The sequence below is a fragment of the Prionailurus viverrinus genome, chromosome B2 (assembly GCF_022837055.1).
Source record: "Prionailurus viverrinus isolate Anna chromosome B2, UM_Priviv_1.0, whole genome shotgun sequence".
In the NCBI taxonomy this organism is placed as follows: Eukaryota; Metazoa; Chordata; class Mammalia; order Carnivora; family Felidae; genus Prionailurus; species Prionailurus viverrinus.
In genome coordinates, this window is record NC_062565.1 from 41,380,217 (window position 1) to 41,405,585 (window position 25,369).

General features: G+C 41.5%; 1 protein-coding gene across 4 annotated transcripts in view; it reads right to left on the reverse strand.

Moving 5' to 3' along the window:
- The window catches only part of ZNF318 (zinc finger protein 318), a 43,397-nt gene extending 20,219 nt beyond the window's left edge, over positions 1-23,178 (reverse strand). For 2 of the 4 annotated variants that reach the window (XM_047857900.1, XM_047857901.1), the window contains exons 1-7: positions 22,577-23,178; positions 19,901-20,052; positions 13,238-13,877; positions 10,828-12,270; positions 9,056-9,155; positions 6,854-7,158; positions 1,772-1,975 (exon numbers count right to left, since the gene is read on the reverse strand). In XM_047857900.1, the coding sequence (XP_047713856.1) occupies positions 1,772-1,975; positions 6,854-7,158; positions 9,056-9,155; positions 10,828-12,270; positions 13,238-13,877; positions 19,901-20,052; positions 22,577-23,032 (3,300 nt within the window). In that variant the 5' untranslated portion in view covers positions 23,033-23,178. Of the gene's footprint in view, positions 1-141; positions 261-1,212; positions 1,313-1,564; positions 1,976-6,853; positions 7,159-9,055; positions 9,156-10,827; positions 12,271-13,237; positions 13,878-19,900; positions 20,053-22,576 lie in introns of those variants that run through there. The other 2 variants (XM_047857899.1, XR_007152040.1) reach the window with 2 other exon arrangements.
- Between the last annotated feature and the right edge of the window lie 2,191 nt (positions 23,179-25,369).

The window sequence follows — 25,369 nt, forward strand, 5'->3', positions numbered from 1 at the left end:
TTATTAAGACTGACAAGAACTTCCTAGAGATTACATGGAATTTGAAGTATTAACAACTTTTTCTGGCTCTGAAGTGGTTTGACAAAGTCAAAAGGATTACTGGAGAAAGTAGGAAACTCCACAACTACTACAAAGACCAACCTTGTATTTCTCATTGTGTTGGTGACCCTTCACATGTTGCTCTCCGGAAATTGGATCCCCCAAAAATTCCTCACAGAGCTGGCAGTAATATCCAGTGATGGGAATCAGAAACTCAGACCCTGGAAGAAGTAGAAGTCAAGAAAGTAAGTCATTCCCACCCAGGACGTCAGTAAAGGAAATCCCACTTCCCTTTGCAGTAAAAAAGTTAATGGTATATAGGACCTTACCCACTTTCCAGTCAGAAGTGGCATTTAGATGAATCCAAATGGCACAGTTTTCCCAATTTAAAGCTTCAACTCAGGACCTCTAGCCCTTCTACCTCTTGGGAACACTAACTGGTTAATTCAGGAGTTTTCTGTGCCAGACTCATTTCTGTTGTTGACTCTCCTCAAACTCCAACTACCACTAAGCATTGTAGGATGCTAGCTCAGTACCATTTGTATGAGGATCTCTCATGTTGGTATTGACTCAGGAATCTACCTTCTATAGATCTAAAGGATGGAGCAGCGTTGACTACTTACAAAGGTAAGAAATTGAGAAGTAAAAAGACAAAAGAAACTTTCTACTTCTCAACTTATCCCCAATAACAACTATTCAAAAATATTTTCTAGTTCTTAGTTGAAAAGGCAGTTAAATTACCATACCTTTTACTGTTCTTTATTTACGTGGACTCTAAATAAATGAGATTTTAGTGCATAAATCAGTGACGAAAAAAAGTATACATATATTAAAAAAAATTTTTTTTAAGTAGGCTCCATGCCCAACATGGGGACTGAACGCATAACCCTGAGATCAAGAGCTGCATGCTCTACCGACTGAGCCAGTAGTATGTGGTATGTATATGTCACATGTGTTAGAATTTTGGCCATATGAGTAGAGAGCATTCTTGTCTTACAGATCTCTATTTCTTTAGACTCTAGTACACTGTTTTGCACATAGAAGGCATTCTTACACCGTTGTTAACAAAACAGTTATGTCTCATCCTATGCTGCTTCCTAGTACCTAGTTCAGGGACACCTCTTCTTTGGCTAAATGTAAGGAAACTACAAGTGGAGCCAGGGGGGAACATACCTTTTGCAGGAACAGTTATCTTGTCAGTACGTTTTACAGCATCTTGCTTGGCCTCACTCTGGGTCTTTGAAGCCCAAGGTCTGTTGTAGGGATCCAGTGTCTATTTGCAAGAGGCAGAGGTGCTCACATAACAGCACTAAAACTCAATGACCCCTTTTCTTTCCTTTTTCTCCCCCACACCAGGGGGGACCAGAAGCCCCCAGGTACCCACCCCCACCCTCTCTGCGAACTGTTTAAACGGAAATCACCTGTGGAAAAGGTAAACACATGTTAGAGCAAGTACTAGCAATAGATAAAATGAAACAAATAATCAGGTACTCAAGGAATCAAAAGAGGCAGAAGCCTCACTTACACTTGTCATGGTGTTTAGTTACAGGCAGGTCCCCTGGACTGAGCCCTGGGGATGGTGTCTCCTTTGTTGGTATCTCTTGGCTCTTCAGATTGGGGCTCCTGCCCATATGAGAATGTTTCATTTTCCAGCTTTGTAATGCAGATGGGGGTATAGACGTTTGAGGGGAAGGAGGGCGAGAATGGAAAGAACAGTGGGCATGATACCTACCTGTGTGTGCTTCTTATTGTGCATATGAGTGAAGAAGTCAAACATGGTCCCACAGATGGTGTTGCAGTCTTTGCACCAGTGATTGCCAGCATCATAATACTCATAGGCAGCAATGGGCTGATCAGAATGCTTAGTAGCTGGCTGGAGGCTCTCAGCAGGCTTGGGGCTCTTAGTATGGGAATTCTCACTGTTTATTTTGGATTCCTAGAGGGAAAACACCTGCACTCAGAAGGAATTTAAGGTAGTCTAGACCTGTCTTCTCTCAGAAAAAGCAAGCAGCTTACCACTATAATAGATACAGGGCCATATGACCGTATTTCCAGGGCCTAAATCTATATAAACCAGGGAAAACCCGAGAAATCTGTCTGCAAGGCTCAAACAGAACTAGACTCCATAGTGCTGCCTTACCAGGGAGAATACATCATAATGGCAATATACTTACTTATGTATCCCAAAATATTTAGAAAAATACTCAATATTATGGAAACACTGGCTGCCTCTGGAGAAGGAAGTAGAGAACAAAGATGGACAGGAGTCTTTTTATTATATACCCTTTGGTAGATGTTGAATGTGTTCTCTATGCAATTAAATATGTTAAATTTAAAAATCATAATGACAACTACGAAGAAAAGAAAAAACAATATGGAAAAGGTAACTGACAGGTTAAGCAAATGCAGGAAAACAAGTCAAAGTCACATCCAGGGACACAAAACTGGAAAGCAGGGTGGGCACTGTGCACAGATAAAGCAGACAGTCATCTACATGGAATGACTTAAAAGAATCTGGGTAAAATATTTCAAACTGCCTAAAATACCATCTTTAGAACTTAACACCTTTGAGTTAATGTGAATCCTCTTTTAAAACATATCAACTCTCCAGATTAAGTTATCAGTAATAAATACTTTAATATGAATTCATGTGTCAGCAAGCTGGGAATAAGGTACTTAGGAAGTGAGAATCTTGGTTAATGTTGAGGAGTGAGGCACAGAAAAAAATAATTTGGAACACAGGGAGGGTAAGTATGAATGAGGAGACAAGGTCAGAGAACTAGGCACATGGGTTAGTAGGGAGAGGAAGATAGGCTGGAGAAAGAGAAACAATTAGGACTTCAAAGAGAATCTTTCCTTATTAGAGTCTTATTCAAGAGTCACTAAAGAGGGGTGCCTGGGTGACTCAGCTGGTTAAGCATCTGACTTTGACTTAGGTCATGATCTCCTGGTTTGTGGGTTCAAGCCCCTCATTGGGCTCACTGCTGTCAGCGCAGAGCCCACTTCAGATCTTCTGTCCCCTTCTCTCTATACCTCCCCTGCTTGTGTTTCTCTTTCTCTCTCTCTCTCTCTCTCTCAAAAATAAATGAACATTTAAAAAACTTTTTTAAAAAAAGAGTCACTAAAGAAATCACACCCAGCAGGTAAGGGATGGGTTCGTGTATACACTGCTGGCAAGTACTGACTGGCGCTATCTTTCTGAAAAATAATCTAGGAATACATATTACATATCTCAAAATTCTTCATACCCTTTGACCTAGCAATTCTACTCCTTGACATTTATCCAAAGTAAACGATTTTGTCAAACAGGAGGTTATTTGACTGGTTAAATAAATTTTGGTATCCATACAATAATTTCAAATTAAGGTCATTTAAAATATTATAAGGGCACCTGGGTGGCTCAGTCACTTAGGAGTCCAACTCTTGATTTCACCTTGGGTCATGATCTCATGGTTCATGAGATCAAGCCCCGTGCAGGGCTCTGCATTGACAGCACGGAGTCTGCTTAGGATTCTCTCTCTTCCTCTCTGCCCCCCTCGCCACAATTAAATAAACTGTAAGAAAATATTTTCAAAATAAATTATAGAAATCTATTTATTAACATGGCAAGATGTTCATGATATACTGAAAAAGCAAGTAACTAAATACATTTGAATAATCAAAAAGGCTATGCAAATAGGACACAATGTCAAATATCATCTTATCCAAACAACTTTCTGTAACTACTCATATTCCTTTATCCTGTTTTCTTTTCTTTCTTTTTTTTTTTTTTTTAGGCATTTATCATCACCTAACCTGTACTTGCTTTTGTATTATCTTTTTCTATTTCATGAGAGTTAGGACCTTGTCTATATAGTTCATTGCTATACTTCCCTCTATCTAAAATAGTGCCTGTCACTTTCTTGGGAGATCAATAAATATCTGTTTAACGAATTATAAACAGAAAATGAATAGCTGGAATAATATACACCAAAGTATTAATGACAGTTGTCTCTAGCTAGATGAATTGTGGACTTGTGTGTGTGTTTATTTTTACGAAATGAATAGAAAGAAAACCTCAAGCCAGCTATGCATTTTATTTTATTTATTTTTTTTTTTTTAATTTTTTTTTCAACGTTTATTTATTTTTGGGACAGAGAGAGACAGAGCATGAACGGGGGAGGGGCAGAGAGAGAGGGAGACACAGAATTGGAAACCGGCTCCAGGCTCCGAGCCATCAGCCCAGAGCCCGACGCGGGGCTCGAACTCACGGACCGCGAGATCGTGACCTGGCTGAAGTCGGACGCTTAACCGACTGCGCCACCCAGGCGCCCCCAGCTATGCATTTTAAAGTGAGGCAAAAACAGAAAAAATACCAACCAGAGGAAGGAACAACATTCCTTACTATTGAAATGAATACTAACTTGTAACATATCCATATTAGCTTCAGTGAAAATGAAGCCAAATTCAAATCAAGATGACAGGCCATCATGGGGCTGGTGCATAAATGGACCCCAAACGATGTATAAGTCAACTATAAAGGGTCAGAACTTTTAAGTTCTTCTCCCATCAAAGGCCCTGAACTCAATGACCCTGGTATAAAAAAGAGCATAGTCCTACCTGGTTGAAAAGAAGACTCTCCCAGGAAGGCATAGAAAAATTAGAGCTTGGACGATAGAGGATACAGAATATCCTCTTCTCTACCTCCCCAACATTAACTGAGCACCTACTATGCCCTAGACAAAGTGGATACCATGGGAAACACAAAGATAAATGAGTTTTACTCTTTTATTCTCAGGAAGTTCTTACTTAGTGGAAGAGACAGGTGTGATAACAGACATGATCTTAATTAAGTTTTAAATAAGATAGAATGAAATAAATCTTATACGGTAACCATAATACATTATGAGAGAGCTCACTACATATTTAATATATTAAAGAAGGGGTGGGGTGAGGCACCTGGGTGGCTCACTTGGTTAAACGTCCGATTTTGGCTCAGGTCATGATTTCATGGTTCATGGGTTCAAGCCCTGTGTCAGGCTCTGTCTTGACAGCTTAGAGCCTGGAGCCTACTTCAGATTCTGTATCTCCCTTTCTTTCTGCCCCTCCCCTGCTCACGCTCTGTCTCCTCCTCTCTCTGCCCCTCCCTTGCTCACTCTCTCTTGCTCTCAAAATGATTAAACATTTTAAAAAATAACTTTTAAAAGTTTATTTCGAGAGAGAACATGAGTGTGCACACAGGGAAGGGGCAGAGAGAGAGAGGGAGGGAGGGAGGGAGACAGAGAATCCCAAGCAGGCTCTGCCCTGTCAGTATGGAGCCTGATGCATGGCTCAAACTCACAAACCATGAGATCATGACCTGAGCTGAAACCAAGATACAGCCGCTTAACCGACTGAGCCATCCAGGAGCCCCAAAAGTTTATTTACTTTGAGAGAGCGTGCATGTGAGTAGGGAAAGGGCAGAGAGAGAGAATGCCAAGCAGGCTCTGTGCTGTCAGCATAGGGTCTAATACAGGGCTCTATCCCACAACTCTAGGATCATGACCTGATCTAAAACCAAGAGTCAGACACTCAACCAAATGAGCCACACAGGTGCCCCAGCCAGTATGAAATTATAATGAGCAAGGGGAAAAAGAAGCATGAAATGAGGCTGAAGAGGTAGGTAAGGGAGTATTACAATCACTGGCTTATACTTGGAGAAAGGATTAAGAGTATAGCCATATAAGCAAAAATTGAAGGTGGCTTGAACTTGGATGGAAACAAAGATGGTGAGATGGATGAAACTGAGATTTACTTTGCAGGGAGAACTGAAAGAATCTGGCATTGATTTTGTATGGAGCAGTTAAGGAAAAGCAGCACTAAGAAAGCTTTTCAGGTTGTTGGCATGAAAACTCTTGGACACTGGGGCCCTTGAGATGGGTTAACAATGAAGGCAGAAAAGAGGGAGGTTGAGCACATCATTAGTTTGTTTAGTTTAGTTTAGGGTATGTTGACTTTGAAGTGTCTATGAGACAATGAAGTAGAAATGGTGAGTAAACCATTGGACCGCAGGTTTGGATCTCAACAGACTCCTTTGAGTTAGAATATAAAACTAGAAGTTGTCAGCATGGTATTTCAGCATAGACCTGGATGAAATGACCTAGGGAAAAAGCAGAATTCTGGAGAACTGGGCTATGACTGATTCCTGAAGAACTAAAATATTTAAATATCAGGCAAAACACAATAGGCAGCAAAGGAGACTAAGCAGCAGCAGCCAGCATACTAGGAAGAAAAGAAATGTGAGAGAAGCCAAGGGAAGAAAGCATTTTTAGAGAGAGTGCTTCCCTGTATTAAATACTGCTTTGAGAACTAAAATGTATTCACTGGCTATGCAGCATGGTGGTGACCCTGTTGCTAACCATGAACCCACAAAATGGTATACATAAGTTACAAGAAGATTAGAAGCCAGGCTGGAGTGGGTTAAGCAATAAAGGCTAGAGCAAGAACATGGGGGGCCCTGAATGCTGAGGATTTGGGATTCTATTCTGTGGGCAATGAGAGCTGCTAAAATTCTGAAGTAGAGTCCCGTTGTCTGACCTACGCTTTACAAAAATAACTTCAACAAGAGTAAGAACAGGTTGGAAAAGGAATCTAAGAAAATGGTTAGAAGGCTTCTTTAGGAGCCCATGGAAATAAAAGATATAACAGAAACAGAAAGGGGCACCTGGCTGGCTCAGTCAGTAGATCATGCAACTCTTGATCTCATTGTTATGAGACTGAGCCCCACACTGGGCATGGAGCCTACTTAAAATTAAAAAAAAATTTTTTTAAAGAAATGGAAAAGTTGAATTGTTACCTTGCTATTTGAAGAGGAGCTTGAGGTTGATGACACTTTTTCTGGGCTCTTAGATTTTTCTGCTTTCCCAGCCTTCTCTGTAGTCTCTTTACTGTCATTTGAAGACTTTTGGGATTTATCCAAAATGTTTATTCCCAAGATCTGAGCCACTTTGTCCAGTTCAGACTGCTTCTTTTCTGCCTCTTCTGCTTCTTGTCGAAGTTCTGCAATGTCCTTCATGATGTTATCCTGAAGCCGACTCACCTCCACCAGGAGTGGGTCTTTGTGGCCATCCTTCTCCCTTCGTTTCTTGCGCAGCATTTCTCCTGAGCAGATGAATGTCAAAAGAAAGAAACACAAGGAAAGTAAGACAGGTCATTTTTCTGTCACAAGTAGTAATCTCCCAAGAGTCTATGGTCAGAAAATCTTTTCCCTTACAACTTTCCTTTATAAAGGCAAGAAAGACTCTCCTATCACATGGGCTAGTTTAGGTGAAGCTTCTATGGAGGTAAAGGATGAGTGATTACATTAACTCTTATGTAGGAGTTATTAGCTAAGGATCTACAAGCAGGCTTCAGGAGATCCATGAATCCCCAAAATGGTATATATAAGTTTATGTGCATTTGTCTTTATGTTGTTAACTATGAATCCAGTGACGGTCTTCTTCAGAGAACCAAGGAATTATTCAGAGGGCGAAAAGAATTCAGTTACATATTTGACTTTACCTGATTTAAGGACCCTTTACCAGTACCTACACTGAGTGTTAGGTTTTGCCTCAGGTTCACCTAATGTTATCTCCTATTCCAAACAGAAGGTCCTCATGAAATAATCTTCACAGGATTAATAACTAAATTTCTTATCCATAAACAGTCCAAATCCAAACAGAAGAAAGTGTATCTTCTCTCACTCTCTATCATTCCAAGCTGTCATCAAGCTGTAATATTTAGAAGCCTTATTATGTTCTTTCCTCAGTGTGCATGTGAATTCCTAAAGGCACAGGTGAAGAGATGGAATCAAGAGGCATCATGGAACATCTTTTTGTGCAAAAAATAAGGAAGTACTTAAAAAATGATGGAGACATATCAAAGGACACAGGAGACCCTTTAAGGGCTCCCACTGGCCAAATCTGGGGCAATTTGGGCATGAAAATAAATGACAGTATATAATTATAACTTGTTAAATGAAGAATCCATGACTTCACACCAATATAAATGACCAAGAGATGGGAGAGGAGGGATGGGTAGGAAGCTCTTCATCCTAGTAGAAAGCCAACTAATAAAGGTAGAAGGAATAATGAGATTAGAAAATCACTATTTAACAACCATCATAACAAATGATTTAGGCAAGAATCACCAATGAATGCTCAACTAGTGACAGGAAATTTGAGGACTGACTAAACATTTACACAGTCTAGAAGTATCTCTCCTATAAGTTATTAATTATAAAGGGTAAAATAATAACTTTGCAGCAAAGAAATTCCTGAAGACACCATCTTAACCAAGTGATCAAAGTTGATATCACCAGTAATGGGACAAATTAATACATGATACAAACTCAGCATCACTTCTGTGATGCTCTTGTCAAAAATGCATAACCTAAATTTAATCATAAGGAAACATCAGACAAACCAAAATTAAAGGACATTCTATAAATATGTGACTTCTTTTCTACAATGTCAATGTCATGAACTGTAAAGATCCAGGAAATGTTATAGGAAAAAAAAAAAAAGAGTGAAAGAAATGACAACTGAATGCAACGTATAATTTTCCATTTTCTTTTGCTTTAGGGCATTATTAGGACAGCTAGTGAAATATAAATAAGATCGGTAGACTAGTAGTACACTATGGTTAATTTCCTAATTTTGATAAGTGTACTATGGTTATACAAATGAATGCTTTATTGTTAGAGACACACAATGAAGTTATTTAGGAGTTAAAGGAGTATCATATATAAAACTTAAAGAATTCAGGAAAAATCACACACATACACAGATTAAGAGGAAAAAAAGGATATAGAAAATATGGTAAAATGCTAATAATCATGGAGAATATCTGAGAATTTTTACACTATTACTGCAACTTTTTATGAGTCTAATTAAGCCAAATTTTTTAAAAAGTGAGGCTTCAGATCACTGAACTTATCTGAGAGTCCCCACAGTTCTCCATTTGGGTCTCCTACTCAAGTTACTACAAAAAGGCACTTATGCACAGGAATGTCTGATACCTTGTTGTTTATGAAGCCGCTCCAATTCAGTCCTGAGGTAGTACATCTTTTTTTGGCGAGCTTCCCGGTCACTCTTTAGCTTTTCCCTCTCTTCAATAACCTGCAAAGTACATAATAGTGTCCTTCAGCCTCCATCATTCTCCTTTTCTACTACTCTCTTCTGTAAGTCCTCATGCCAGATGATACCTGAATCCAAGGACCCAAATGTCTACACAGAGAAGTTCTGACTTCATAGCAAAGTTGGTATTTCATTCTGATCCAAATTCCAGAGTAGAATTATCCTCTTCAGAACTACATTGCCCAGAAAGCATTATTTTTATGCAGGAAGCACTGTACTATTAATGTTAACCTAAAGGCACTGACAGCAACTATTAGACAGTGGTTCTGAGCTCAAAGGGAACCATCAAGAAGTGAACTAATGAGTGTTACAGGTGACACATTGTGTTAGTTGCATTACATACATCAATTTATTTAATCCTCATGACATTATCCTTGTTTTACAGTAAGAGAACTGAGGTTGTGAAAGATAAAGTAACATATCCAAGGTCATACAGTAAGAAGATTTAAAATCCAGGTATATTAGATAGATAGATAGATAGATAGATAGATAGATAAAATCCAGGTATATATAGCCTAAAGCACACATTTCAACTATATTACTACTAGTTGATGGAAAAAACAAATATAGTTTGTATATAATGGACTAGTGTGGAAAACCTGTATATTATCAGCCCTGACTTAAGTGCTAGGTTCTTGAAGGGGAAGTAAAAGGAAAGCACTCAATCTCCAAACAGTGTCTGTACAGTCTCAGGTTTTGTCTATATTGAACCTTTCCCTCCTCTTTTCCAAAAGACTTCAACAGAACAAAAGACTGAAGCTCAGAGTATCTAAATGCAATAAAAAATTAAGAGGTGATTTTTGTTTTCTCAAGAATCAGCTAAATTTCTTTTAAACTGGAAAAAAATTGGCCCTCTAATTTTTCCTTTCCTTCTTTTTCTTTAGGTTTTAATTACTTTATTAGCAAACCAAATTTAATATATTACATTTTTACGCTCCTAAACAAAGTGAGTCATTAGTTACTAAGGACCTTTACGTTAAGAATACGCATTAATTTTTCCATTTGAAATTCTGCTATTCTGTATTCCTCATCCCTAATTTTTACCTGCTGTTTTAAAATATCTAGAATTATTACATCATTACCCCAGCCAGTTCCCTTCTTATACCTGAGAACCCAATGAACTTTGTAGTATAAAAACTACTGTTTTTTTTAAGTGTCAAAAAATATGTTGTATTCTTGGACTCTAAAACAAACCAGAAAAAGCAAAGCTGATTTTTTAATTACCAAGCAACAACCAGGTATTAGCTTTTAACCCACATAATCACTACAGGAAATGGATCCAAAATTCACTAAGATGAAAACACATTTACTGATCGTCCTTCACCCAATCCAATTTTGGCTCCTCACTCCCTGACGAGGTCATATTGAAAACTTCAAGGCTCTCAACTCCTACCCATAGTATTCTAAGGCCAATAATTCTGATAGAGAAATAAACTTAAAAAAGAAGTCAAGAAATCACAGTGGGACCTAGGGCTAGAATTTAGTTTAGTCCTAATGAGAAAATGTGAGAAAAACAGAGGGAGTATATACATTACTTAGAGTGAGGACAGCAGCCTCCAAAAACTTAAAAGGGCCTTACACCCTCTGAAAGGCAAATACCAATTTATGTTAAAATAGAAGACTCAGGCACAGGATGCCCAAAGCTAATATTCACCTTCTGCTTCTGGGAAGCACGGTTCTTCTCATCAGAGATCTTCTCCGGATTATATCTTATGAGTGATGGGATGGACACCTGGACAGGCACTTGAGCAGTAGGAATTGAGCCTAGCACTGACTCCTCCTGCTTGGGCTCATCAGGAGTCACAGTGGGGATCACACGGAGATTGGGACGGCTACGAGTAGGCTGTTTGGTAACTGGCATTACCCTGTGTGGTTCAGGTAGAGAGTGGTTTGATGGTTGAGAGGCAGGGTACATGGGCCACCTGGAGGCTGCATATGCCATGTAGTGCCTATAGGCATCAAAGGAAGCAGGGGGAATGGCAGGTCCCTGATAGTTAGGAGGTATCCGAGCTGCAGCAAACTGAGAGGCCCTTGGCATATGAAACTGTGATAAAGAAGCAGGATGTGGAAGTCTAATTGGGGCAGATGGGGCTGATGGTAACATGCATCTGACTGCCACAGATGACTGAAACCCACTGCCAACCACCTCTGGTCCTGCAATATGACCCACTGAATGGTCAGACTTTAGGAATGGGGGGCTGTTTTTTGTGAGCAGGTAAGGGTCTACAGGGGAGACTGGATGTGGATGGGACACCTCTGGGGAGTGGGTATTGCTATGGTGTGCCTCTCTGCTCTCCAGTCTGTGAGGCTCTGAGGAGTGCCGATCAGCTGAGAAATGGTGGTCAACTGAGGAACAGCGTTCTGCTGAAAAGTGCCGGTCAACTGATGGACGGCGGTCAGCAGAGGAACGTGATGGTTTCTTGCCATGAAGTCGTTCCTGAGTGCGTGCGGCCAGTTTACTAATCTCTGCTACCCCAATATCCAGCCCTATGGTCTTGAGCAAGTCATGAATCTTGGCATATTCTGGATTGGTGTCTTCTATTGATTCTAGTTTTACAGCTGGAGCTGAAGAGGGCAGGGAGCTTGCCTTCTGTCTCATGACTTCATTCTCAGAGCTCCCAAGGGGCTTTGGTGGAGATTCTGCCTTTAAATCCTCTTCTTCGTCCCCATAGAGAAATTTCTCCTCATCCTCAATGTCAGGGAAACTACGGCGCCTTTTTTCCTGTGTACTGGTAGAATCTGCCAACATGCTCAAAATGCGGGAAAAACCACTGCCATCCTGGCTAGCTCTCTCATGGGGCAGCAAGAAGTCTGTGTGTCGTTCAGGCCCCTCAGGCTTCATATTCAATTTTTCCTTGTGGCACAGAAAACTTCCAAACTTCTCTCTGAGAGGACTGTTGTCTTTGGGCATCCCAGGGAGGGGACCCCATTGATAGAGGTTGCCCTGAGGTTCTTTCAAGGTAGTCTCTACCATAGTCCCCTTGTTTTCAATTTCTGAGGCAAAAGCAGCAATAGCACCACTTAGTGGAAGAGATGGGTGACCAGAGTAGACAGGGTGATCCTGGCTGGGGCTGGTATTGCTGGAAAAACTCTCAAGCTGTAAAGACAGACACAACTGATTTAGCCTCTATGTAGAATCTCAGAAAACTAGTAACTGAGACAAATACTTAAATAGTTGGTTCTTCTTGAATAAATAGGGGGATGCTAAGTATGAATGAAAGGGAGGTACAGTATCCTTAGGCAGGTTCAAGATTTGGGTCTCCATCTCTCCAGATGCTTCTGCTGTAGCAAGGGGAAACAGGAAATAAAGTAGATTGGCATGAATCTTTACTTTTGCCCATTTCTTGTACTCCTTACCAAGCAATACGAATTCAAAAGGATTTTAGAGATATACTCTAGCTTACTTGTTTTTTTTCTATGGGTCCCTCAAAGGGGGGGAAAAACATATAAAAGTGGAGCCACTTTGAAGTGAGATAAGGAAACTCTGAAACCTAACTGATCAACCTCCCCTTGCTTCCTTACATGCCCTTAGGTACTTCTCCAGAAACTTTTAGCTCCTAGGAGAATAGCTAAAAACTAGCGTTCATGCTTGACCATCTTTTCAAAGATGAGGAAAAAACATCAGGGCCCAGTAACTTGTCTAAAAATCACACAGCATGTAGTGGCAGTGGGATCAGAATCAGAATCACCTGGTTTCTGGTCTAGTGCCTAGTGTCTACTCATAAATCTTTTCTCTAAAGAGAAATGAGGAAAATTCAGATCATCTACTCTCTTTGCCCTTCAAGCTTCACTTCCAAGAAACCCATATTCAAAGATTCCTTGAGGGCTATCCAATTTAGAGAAAAAAACTTTCAATAAATACTCTCCAAAATGTTTACTTAGCCTAATATATGACAATAGAAGCCCTCCACTGATGCATTATGAGGCCTACAGTTTACTCTGGAGAATCTTGGAAGATACTATATTACAAAGATACCATTAGGGACACAACCCTCAGGAAAGTAACCGAGTTTTAAGATATTAGAGGGACAAGTAAGAGATTCTAGAAGAAATGCAGCAGAGACCTGAATGGAAGGCTCCATGTCCACCTCAATCCGTTTCTTCAGAATTGACTTCTTGGGCATAGCGGATACTTCCTCAGGGCGATGTAAAGAATACCCTGGCTCTGATGTTGTTAGGACACCTGATAGTCCAGGAATAGAACAGCTAGTGTCACCACCATCAACTCCCACTAGCTCCTGACTCAAGCTCCTACTTCGTTCTTCCTCTTCTTCTCGTTTTCGCCTGGCAAGGTCCAGCTCTCGAAACTCAGGATCTAGAAACCTAGGGCTTGGGCTTCGTCTACGCTGTCGATAGTTGCGGGTCCCTGATGAAAAACCTGAGTGATCACCGCCCATGCCATGTATCTTCTCTGTGTCATCATAACGGGGCCGTTTGGCCTCCCGGCTCCTTTCCTCAGGTCGTACAGAGTAGGAGCCTTTGAGTTTATCTCTATTCCGCTCTGTTCCCCGCAACAGCTCATCATGACAACTGATATGGGGACTATAATCAGAACGATGCAAGAAAGTTTCTCTTGTCCGGTAGTCCTCATCAAGTTGTCCCAAGAAGGGACTGAGAGGTCCCTCCTCCCGAGAAATATATCGTTCAAGACCTCGAGAGCACTGGGAACTTCGAGTGAAGACTGAATCATCAGTCAGGTCATCCCTGAGGAAAGAGACAAGCATCAGTGAATACAATGGACTTGGAAAGAGCAAGAGCAAACAAGCCTCTAAGAGGCTGACATTCAGCAAGGGGGCTACAGAATGCTTAGGACAAAAGACAAAAATCATGAAATCCAAGAACAAATCTATGGAACATTTCTTCTCCCTTTCCCCTGGGCATAAGCAGCTTCAATCTCTAACCAAAGGGAACTATTACTATCTATCTAGACAGAACTTTTAGGCTAATCTCTTTGACTAGACTTTGGGGATGCAGAATATCACGAGAGGGTCTGGGAGATGTGAAAACATCACTACCAGACTACAAAAAGTGTGGGTTACACAATTCCACGCTAGTTTAAATTCTAGCTCTTTGCTATCAAAAGTGTGGTCTCAATTAGCAGCATGAGTATTACCTAGGAACTTTTTAGAAATGTGGATCTCAAGCTCCATCCAGGCCTACTGATTCAGAAACTGCATTATTTTAATAAGAGCTTCAGATGATTTGTATGCACTTTTAAATGTGAGAAATGGGAGCACCTGGCTGGGTGGCTAGGTCAGTTAAGCATCCAACTCTTGATTCTGGCTCAGGTCATGATCTCATGGTTCGTGAGATCAAGTCCTGCACTGGCTCTGGTGCTGGGTGGGGTGCCTGCTTAAGATTCTCTCTCTTCCTCTCCCTCTGCAACCCCCTCTCAAAATAATTAATCCATAAATGAAATGTGAGAAATATCAGGCCAGGTCAATAATTTTCAAGCTGTGTTCTACAGAGACTCTTAAGAGTGCTTAGGAGATGCCTAAAGGAAGGACATGCTAAGAAAGCAGAGCCTGCATGACTCTGGGCCTTCCACCTCACTGAAATCATACTGGCCCCAACTTTTACTGTTTTAATGTAAAGTTCTGTATAATATACCATTTGGAAAAGAAGTATTTCACTGTGGGGAAGATTTTTTTTTTAAACTACTGAGCTACCTAATTGGCACGATTTTCTCACAAGTTTTAGAAGATTCTCCAATGCTCTGTTTTGCTAGGTCACGTATTAAAAACCATAAAATCCCTTTACAGCCTGTTTTGTTCTCTCTTTTCTACTTTGCTTGGATATCCACAAGCACTCTGCTAATCCTGGGTCTACGAAAAAGTATGGAATGATTTGGCTCACTATATATTTTTATTTTCATAGAAATAAAATGGTCTTTAAAAAAAAAAAGAAATAAAATGGTCTTGGACCTTTGTGGCACAAAGATAAAAATACAGGATGGGACACCTGTCCTTTCAGCTCAGAGCTCTTTATCACACAAAATCGTCCTAATCTTTTTGGGTACTATGGTCACAGAGTTTCTACTGTCCAAAAAAGAAAATTTCTGATTCAATCATAGATAGAAATAAAGATCCTCCAGCACTCTAACTTTTAAGTAATCTGAATGAAACATTTACATGTCATGGCACCTGGGTGGCTCAGTTGGTTAAGCATCCAACTCTTGATTTCAGCTCAGGTCATGATCTCACAGTTCATGAGCTCAAGCCCTGCATTGGGCACTGTGCTGACAGTGTAGAGCCTGCTTGGGATTCTCTGTCTTGCTTTCTCTCACCATCCACCCCCCGCCAACTCCTGCTTGCACGTGTGCTCTCAAAAATAAACATTTTTTAAAAATTTATGTGTCATTCACACTCCACTCACATTGGTGTTTTCTAGTTTCTAGTATGTACTTTTGTGTTTTGTAGAGTTTCTGATAAATAACTTTTCTTTGATTTTGTTTTTTTTTTTTTAGTTGCTTTCTCTGGGACTGAGCAGAACATCAAAGAGTTGCCTTTTCTAGAACTTTGTTCAAAGTTTTAGACCTGGGTAACAGCTATAAATAATTTTACGAAAGACTACCATAGATAAACTTTATCACTTCCTCTAAAAGAATGCCACCCATGAGAATCCAGGTTCCTGTTACCCACCACCTCCCCAAGAATCTGGGGAATTTTGAGGTCTCGATATAGTATAAAATAGGAAAAATTGGAATGAATCAGGGATGATCTCTGAAATCAAACATAACTAGAGTAATATATTTTACTCTATGGGTTTGTCAGCCATGAACACGCCTATTTCCAGGGAGGAAATGTCCATGAGCCACTCTATTACTACAACACCATCTACCATGAAAAAGTCTCTGATTGTATTAGTGTAGAGGAAAAAACACAGGCTCCATGGGGAGTGGCAAATTCATTCATACTTCCATGTTCAGCTCCCCACTAGAACTATTACATATCACCACCAAATGGCATACTAGCTCAAGATCTAATCTAGCACTAAATATCAAGAAGCTAGAAATAATGAGATGACTCCCAGACAGTATCAATCCAGACTTGTAACCTTCAGCAAAAGAAGGCAAAAACAACACAATGAAAAAAGGTATGTTAACAGTTAAAAGAATAAACTATCATATGTATATCATGCATATATATCATGCAATACAGAAATCATTGATTTCTATACAGGCAGAAATCAAGATGCTTATTAGAAGCTCATGTCTTCCTTCCCCAGGTCTCCCAAAGGATAAGAGAAAGAACTGGCTACGGTAAAAGTGAGCCCTAAAAAGGGTCCCATCCTCTGTAGCTTAGAATAGTCCAGGGACAGACTCTCTCTGAAAGTTTTAGTTAAGTCCAACTCTTTTCTAAGGTTTTAAATAGTGTATAAGGTCTATCTATTTAAAAAACTGACAGGGTGCCTAGGTGGCTCAGCCAGTTAAGCATCCGACTTTGGCTCAGGTCATGATCTCATGGTTTGTGAGTTCAAGCCCCTCATCAGGTTCTCTACTGACAGTGCATAGCCTGCCTGGGATTCTCACTTTCTCACTCAAAAATGAATAAATAAACTTTAAAAATAAATAAATAAGTAATTGATTGTTGGACTGCTGGATGGGTACATGGGGGCTCACTGTATTATTCTACCTTTTTTTTTTTTTTTAAGCTACTCATGAATTGGTCAGCATCTCATCTAGCAAGTAGATGGGAGCTCCCTCTCTGTACTTTTGTATTTATGAATTGCATTAAACAAGTAAAAAAACATATAACATATACCCACATAAAACTTTGTACACCAATGTTCACAGCAGCATTATTCACAATACCCAAATAGTGGAAACAACCCAAATTTATCCATCCAATCATCTCTGATGAATGCATAAACAAAACACATACAATGAAATATTATTGGTAACAAAAAGAAATGAAGTACTATTATATGCTACAACATGAATGAATCTTGAAAACATTATGCTAAGTGAAAGAGGCTAGTCACAAAGGACCATATATTGTATGATTCTATTTATATGAAATGTCCAGAAAAGGCAAATCTATAGACAGAAAATAGATTAGCGATAAGCTATCGCATGGGGGGGGGGGGGGATAACTAATAGCTAAGAGTGCAGGTAATAAAACTTTTCTAAAATTAATTGTAGTAGTGGATGCATAACTCTGTGAACTCAGTGACTAAAAGTCACTGAACTGCACACATTTTTTTTTCTTTAAGTAGGTTCCATGCCCAGCATGGAGCCCAGTGCAGGGCCTAAACTCACAACCCTGAGCTCAAGACCTGAGCTGAGATCAACAGTTGGGTGCTTAACAGACTGAGCCATCCAGGCACCCCTGAACCATACACTTTAAAAGGGTGAATTTTACGGTATGTGAATTATAGTTCAATAAAGCTGTTAAAAAATGTATATGATTAAGAAAAAAAAGAAGAAAAAAGACCCTGTAGAGTCCAAACTTCCCATTCTTCTGCTCTGATTCCCTAAAATGCCTGGAGAAAGCTCTTTGCTTCCGTCTTTTCCCTAAGGCAAATCAGAAAGAAAAAATTCTGCTCCTTCAACCTAAGTCAGGGCACAGAAGAGTTAAGATAAGAATTTTGTGAATGGAACGTGCAGACTACTTTGTTAACAGGGTAAACTGAACTCACATCCACAAGTCTTTAGAAGCTTAAATTAGAGCACGTGCGCTCTCTCTCAAAATAAATAAACTTTACAAAAAAAAAAAATAAGGGAAGAGAAAGATTATCAGGGTCCCAGGAAAAGTTTATTTTTAAAAATTTTAAGTAATCTCTACACCCACAACCTGGGGTTCGAACTTAACACTCCCAGGAACAAGAGTCCCTGGGAATGAAAGTGGCATGCCCTAGTGACTTAGCTAACCACGTATCGCCAGGAAAAAAAATGTAAAGCACCTACATACAAAGGATGGAAATGGCCTGTTTCATTAGCTGAACTGGATACACTGTCAGGAGACATCATGAGAACGCCAGTGGTCCTATGGCCTGGTATTACTGGACAGTAATTATCCACACAAACCATATAGAGAAAAAATACAGGGGACAAAACAATATAAAGAATGGGTTGCTACCTCCTTTTATTATTATTTTTTTCCTTAAGTAATCTCTATGCCCAATGTGGGGCTTGAACTCATGACCCCAAGATCAAGAGTTGCATGCTCTACCAACTGAGGCGCCCCCGATAGCTCCTTTTAGAACCTTAGTCTCATTTTCTCTAAAACAGACTTGTCTCTCTGAAACACATGATTCTGGGAAGACAATTACTATCCCAAACTCCCTAAAAGGCAATTTTTAATTTTTACAACTTAAAAAAGGACAATTCACTATCTGAAGCACACGTGCATAACGAAGCTTATAGAAAGGGGAGGTGACAAGAGGAAATGCTATAGTTATCTCAAAACCTTAACAAGGAAGGAAGAGAGTCACACCTGGCACCACCTACTCAATCACTTCCCAAAATAGAAGTAGCCAGAAGGGCAAGGGCTTTTGCCTCAATTAAGGGATACAGTCACATAACTTAAAGCCCTATGTTCAGAAGTTTCTTTTTTTTAATATATTTTTTAATGTTTTTAGTTTTTTTTGAGAGAGAGATAGAGCATAAGTGGGGGAGGGGCATAGAGAGAGGAGACAGAATCTGAAGCAGGCTCCAGGCTCTGAGCTGTCAGCACAGAGCCAGACGGGGGACTCAAACTCGTGAATCACAAAATCACGACCTGAGCCCAAGTCGGACGCTTAACCTACTGAGCCACCCAGGTGCCCCATGAAATTTCTGTCATATGACACAGAACTCTCCTGCCTTGGTCTGCCACATCAAATTGCCACTGGAGCTTTGAAGTAAATATCACCAAAGAGTAACACTGGTCTTCAGACTTCCTGCCCAGCCGTCCCCCACCTGTCTGCCTATGTTCAGTGTACCACTACATGGACAGTCTCAGTTTGAAAGAATATTACATTGACTTGTTGCTACTGCTAATCATTTGTGAAAACTCCCAATATGCTGGGCAGAGACCACAACAGACATGGTTCCCAGCTCTCAGAAAGCACTTTCCCTGTACTCCCATTCTTATTTATTTACTTTTGTGAGGTGAAAAACACCTAATGTGATTAGTTAACTTCCCATGTGGTGATGTTCCTAATACCTAAGATCTACATTTAATACTCTGTGGAGTGTATTTGTCTGCCCTCAGCATTCAATAGTTGTAAAAACTGAAATTAAACATTTTTAAAGAGCTTTAACTTTTCTACTAACGCTTAATATACTTAATATACTGAATTTAGATACATGTTAGATATGAATTTATCTAAAACCTTTCTGAATCTATATTTCAGCCTGACCAAGCTGAAAACGCCATTTAAAAAAGATTTCCTATTTTGTCCAGAACTTTCTTTTGTAGAAAGGATCCTAGTTCCAGTACTTTAGAATCCTTACCATCTCAATTGTTTACGTATGTCCTGTTTATGTCCCCTCAGTCTTCCCCTTTCTAGATGGACCAGGATGACATTCTAAAGTCTTTTCTTCTATGTAATTCTTTCAGCAACAGAGTCTATGTCAATACACTCTTCCCACTTAGAAAGCCTTTTCCAATGCTATACTTTGTACTGGACACAGGGTGTAACTTCAATGCTGGCACCACTCTTTCAAATACATTATTCAGAAAAAAGCAACTTTTCTAGCTTCAAGCACTATTATAGTGTGCCCTACCCCAAATGAAGCCTACCTGTCCACGTCCTCCAGATTATCCACTGGTGACCCCAGTCGATCACTAAGCCGCCGCCGTTCTGGTATGCCAACACAGAAATGGTCATTGCCAACAGTGATTCTTAAGCTCTGTTCCAAAGAAGAGTCAGAACGCAGACCAGGAGAGCGTCTCTACAAAAGTAAAAGGTAATGTAATATTCTATAGGATCAAGACATCCCTATACCCAAAAATGTACTCCTCAGAGGTCATAAAATTGTCACCCAAAAAGGAGAGAAATGACTATGGTAAGATACTACTCCAAAAATAAAGCATGTTTTTAAAAATTATCATTTTCTTAGATGAAAGACCACACTTCCAAGCCTCCCAATCAGAGACCTCTCATTCTTTCATTTACTAGTACTGGGCATGGGACTAAAAGAGTAAATTGAGTCTGTTCTCAGAATCTATACATTTCTGGTGAAGTAAGCAAGTAACAGGTTTTGTGTGTTTTTTAAAGTACTTCTGATAGCAGTAAGTGCTATAAAGTCATTAAAAAGTGATAATATGAAAGAGATTAGAGAAAAGGAACTACTTCAGATAGGATGGTTAAAGACAGCTTTTTCTGAGGTGATATTATTTAACCTGACCCTTGACTGATGAGATGTCAGCCCTGCAAACAGATGGAAGTATGTTTCTGGCAAAAAAAACAAGCTGTGGAATGAGCTTAGCATGTTCTGAGTAACAGAAAGACAGCCAGTGTGACTGTAGCAAAGTGACAGAAGACAGGAAATTTGGATTTTATTCTTAGTGTAGTAATAAACCACAGAAGGAGTTCAAGCATTAGAGTGATATGATCTGACTACATTCTTCCTCCAGATACTCGCATTGCTCCTACTCTCATCTCATTCAAGTCTTTATTGAAGTCACCTTCCCAAGCCTTCCTTGGCTACCCTATTAAAAATAATGAATTCCTTTCTGTTTTTGTTTTTACTTAGTACTTAATCCCACTTAATATGCCAAAATATTTTACTTCTCTTATTGTCTGACTCCCCCTGGTAGAATATAAGCTCTACAAGGGCAGGGGTTTTTGACCGTTCACTGTTATATCCCCAGTGCCCAGAACAGTGCCTAATATGGTAGATGTTGAATAAATACTTCTCAATTGTATAAAATGAAGATTAACAAAAATTATCTTGATTGCTAGGTACAGAATAAACTAGGTGGTAACAAGAATGGAATGTAAAGGAAACTAAGGCAATAATCCACTCAAAAGGCAATAGGGCTTAGACTAATGGCAGGTGGACAGTTTGGGGGATGTATCTTGGAGGCAGAGCTGACATGTTGACACATGGAGTGAATCTGACAGCTTAGACTTGGGAGAAGGGAAACCATCACTATTTCTGGCCGAGCAATGGGTGATGTCACTGACTTGAGAAGAAAAGCTTGGAGCATTGAAGAAAAGGGAGGCTGTGGGAACTAGTATTCAATTTTCTTTGCTTCCTCTGTAGAACTTCTTGCTTCCTCAGACTATAGCTGCTCAGCTGTGAAAATCTTAAGATAGTGACAAGTCAATTCACCTAGACCAGAGTACCTAGAGCACGTCAATACTCTTAGAGAGCCAGCAGAGAAAACAGAAACTTTGTCATGGGTTTTTTTTTTTAAAAAATTGATGAACTGAAAATAAAAACAAATTCCAAAACACCAGTCCCAGGCCAGAGGCAGTTATGGTGAGAGGTCAATATTATGTCTAAACTTCTATCTTTTTTAAAAAAGATTTTATTTTTAAAGTAGTCTCTCCACCCAATGTGGGACTTGAACTCATGACCCTGAGATCAAGAGCCCTAGGCTCTACAAACCCAGCCAGCCAGGTGCTCCTAAACTGAACTTCTTAACCTCATGTCCCATCCCTTTAGCAGGGAAACATAACCGTTAAAATTATGGATGGTGGGAACCGGGTACGCATGGACTGAATCACAGCTACACCGCTTCTTAGTTGTATGACATTTTTTAAAGTTGCTCAAACCTCTCTGGATACCTCAGCTATTCAATAAGACAAAATTTTAACTTCCTCGCCTCAAAGGGTTGTGAGTGTTCAAAGGAAATGTGTAAATGAAGGTCGAAGCATAATCCTGCCACATAACAATAAGTGGTGGTACTTATTAATGACTGTGGGTATGCACAGTTCATTTCGGAGCAGCGCCAATTTGCTAACAGTTTACACTCTAGGTGTCTTCGCTGATGAGGTTTAGGCAACCCTAACTGGCCACAAAGACATTTCAGCTTCTTTTCTAAGATCCACGGGGCAGCTCAGGTCTTAAGGGGATACCAAACCACGCAACTCTGAGGGAAACATCGACTACTGAACAAGTACCAGGCACACAGTTTGGAGGACATTCCCCTCGCCCTGGCAAACTTTTCCGCATCTCACCCAGAGTGAGACAAACAGCCTATTCCTGAAATGATGCACTGCCTCCCGAACCAGGCGCCCGTCTGGGTCCCGAGTCCGTTATTGTGTAAAGCGGCTCCCAGGGCTGACGGGGAACCTCCAGGTTCGGACGTCGCCGAGGGAGCCCGAGGGGGGGGTGGAGGGCCTTCGATCCTGGGACTCTGGCCTGGAGGCCTTGGGGCGCCTGTGCTGCGGGCGTTTCTGAAAGCGGGAAGCCCGGGCGAGGGGGCTAGGGTATAGAGGGAGTCCCGGTCGAGGGGTGGGATTACCCGGCTGCCGCTGTCGCCTGGATGGTCTCCACGGCCGTCCCGGGCGAAGTCCGCGCGGGACTCCCCGCGGCTGCTGCCTCGGAAACCGGCCGGGCCCGGCGGGAAGAGTCGTCGGCCCCGCGGCGGCGACGGGGAGCCGCGACGCGCCCGCGGCGGGGAGGGGGAAACGCGACGACCCCGCGGCGGGGACGGCGAGGCCCGGCGGCCGCGGGGCGGGGACGGGGAGCCACGGCGACCCCGCGGCGGGGACGGCGAGGCCCGGCGGCCGCGGTGCCCTGAGGGCGAGCGGGGACGGCGAGCCGGGTTCCGAGACGAGGAGGAGCTGGAGGGCAGCGGCGAGGTGCGGCGAGCCGGGCCTGAGGAGGAGCCGGAGCTGCGGCCGGTGCGCGGGCCGCCCCCGCCGCTCTCTTTAGGCCGGTGCGAAGAGACGGAGGAGCGGGCGCCGCTGCGGTACATGGCTCCGTCAGCAGCAGCCACGGCGGCAGCTCCGACCGGGGGGCGCCCTGGACGCGGGGCCCCAGCGCGCCGCCGCAGCTGCAGCCACGGCCGCCACGCGCCGCCCCCGCAGCCGGAGCCGCCCCCTCCCCTCGGCCCCGCGCCGCCGCTGGGGCCGGCCGAGCGCGCGGCCGCTGCTGGCGGTTGGAAGCGCGAGCACGCGTCCGACACACCCCCCCGCCCTCCGGGGCTCCCCGCTCCTCCACTCAGGGAGCGGCCACAAGAGCCTGAAGTGGGGAGGAGCGCAGAAGCCCGAGCGAGGCAGGGCGAGGGGAGGGGAAGCGGACGCGCGACCTGCGCCCCGTACGCTCCGCCTCCGAACCTGCAAGATGGCGGCGGCTGGGCCGCCCACTTCCCCGTCCCCCGGCGACCACGTGACTTCGGGAGCCTCCGCGCAGTTAGGCCTGGGCGGAAGAGGGGATTAGCGGGAGCTGAACCGGCTTTTCTGGGGTTGCTCGAGGCGTAGGGTGACATCTGGTAGCATCTTCGCCCTTCTCCTGTCCCCCAACCCTGTTACTTTATGTGGAGACGATAAGTGGTTATAAGTGATGGGAATATAAATAAACCCAAAACATTAGGTATGGAGAAGGTTATGGCACGTAGTGACCACCAACGCCCCGGACCCCACAGAAGACGCATCATTTTACTTTCCATTTTATCTGATCTCTGTCGATTGAAGTTGGGGACGGAGAAATGCGGAATGGGGACGGGTTTGGGGGGCGAGAGTCAAATCCAAAGCAGACATCAGAGTAAATTGTTCTTTCAACCAGAATACATACGGTCATGGGGAAGGTCTCATTGCCAACGGGTCCATATCATGACAGGAAGACTGGAGAGTTTTTTGAGCGATTCAGATCCTCCAATCTATGACCAGAATTTTCCTGGACACCTGACTGTAGTAGTCCCCAGTCTCAGGGCCTGCATACTTAATACAAAAGTCAAGAAGTCAACACATGAAAGAAGAAAAACCATGGTCAAAACAGAAAAAAAAGTTGACCTTAACCAAACTCTTCCAAACAAAACAATGCTTTGACAGTTTTCATCTATCAGCTAGAAACACAAAATGTGAAATTGGTATGAGAATTAGACTTCTGATTCCCAAGCAAAGGCAGAACAAAAAATTTTAAACATGAAAGATTTCTATCTTCTAATTTATATATTACAACATTAAATTTAAAATATATCCAATTTCATGACGTTTGCTTATATCATAGCTCTGTAAGAATAAATTTTTTACTAGTTAATTTCTCTTGCACTCAGCTTAGTTCCCTCCTTAACATTACAAGCTTGCTCCCAATAGGCATTTGAATTTTTGATTCCTGACTTTTGGGTTTCATGGCTTAAGGTCTTCATCATGTCAAGGTTATTAATGTATTCCGCATATTTTTTAACACTTGAATGATTTTGTTTTCCATATTTAGTTTATCTGGGATTTTACGTGTGAATTCCCCCATAATCAATTCATTAAGTTAAAATTTAAAATTACTTTTCACAGGTAACCAATTTTGTTCAAAACATGAGTTGGGATTACCTGTATAGTGGGAAGTAAGTGTGAGGGAGTGAGTTACCCAGCTAATGAATGAACCTTGCCAAGTGTTCACCATCCACGACTCCGCCCATTTTCTTTTCTTTTAGTTGTGTAATTTAACAGTAAAGAGATTTTGTTAATGGGATTTCCTTGTGAAAAGAAAACAAAATATCAGTATTGATGATGGAAGTAAAAGAAAGTAAAGCAGTCTGAGAAAGCAATGGCTCTTAACCAGAATATATGAGTTATTCATATATTATTCATTATTCATATTTCACATATTATTCATTATTATTCATGAATTCATATTATTCATTATTCTTATATTATATTATAACCATAATATATGAATGTAAGGTTTTTGTACAGTTTAGAACATATTTCATAATGTGTGCTGTGCAGTAGAGACCTCTACTCAGAGATTTGATTATACCAGCTAAGTAGCATAAAAGACTTGTCAGACTGAAAATGGGGAAAATTCCTGCTCAGACTATAACCTAAGGCCCGTTTTTTTTTTCAATATATGAAATTTATTGTCAAATTGGTTTCCATACAACACCCAGTGCTCATCCCAAAAGGTGCCCTCCTCAATACCCATCACCCACCCACTCCTCCCTCCCACCCCCCCATCAACCCTCAGTTTGTTCTCAGTTTTTAACAGTCTCTTATGCTTTGGCTCTGTCCCACTCTAGCCTCTTTTTTTTTTTTTTTTTTCCCTTCCCCTCCCCCATGGGTTTCTGTTAAGTTTCTCAGGATCCACATAAGAGTGA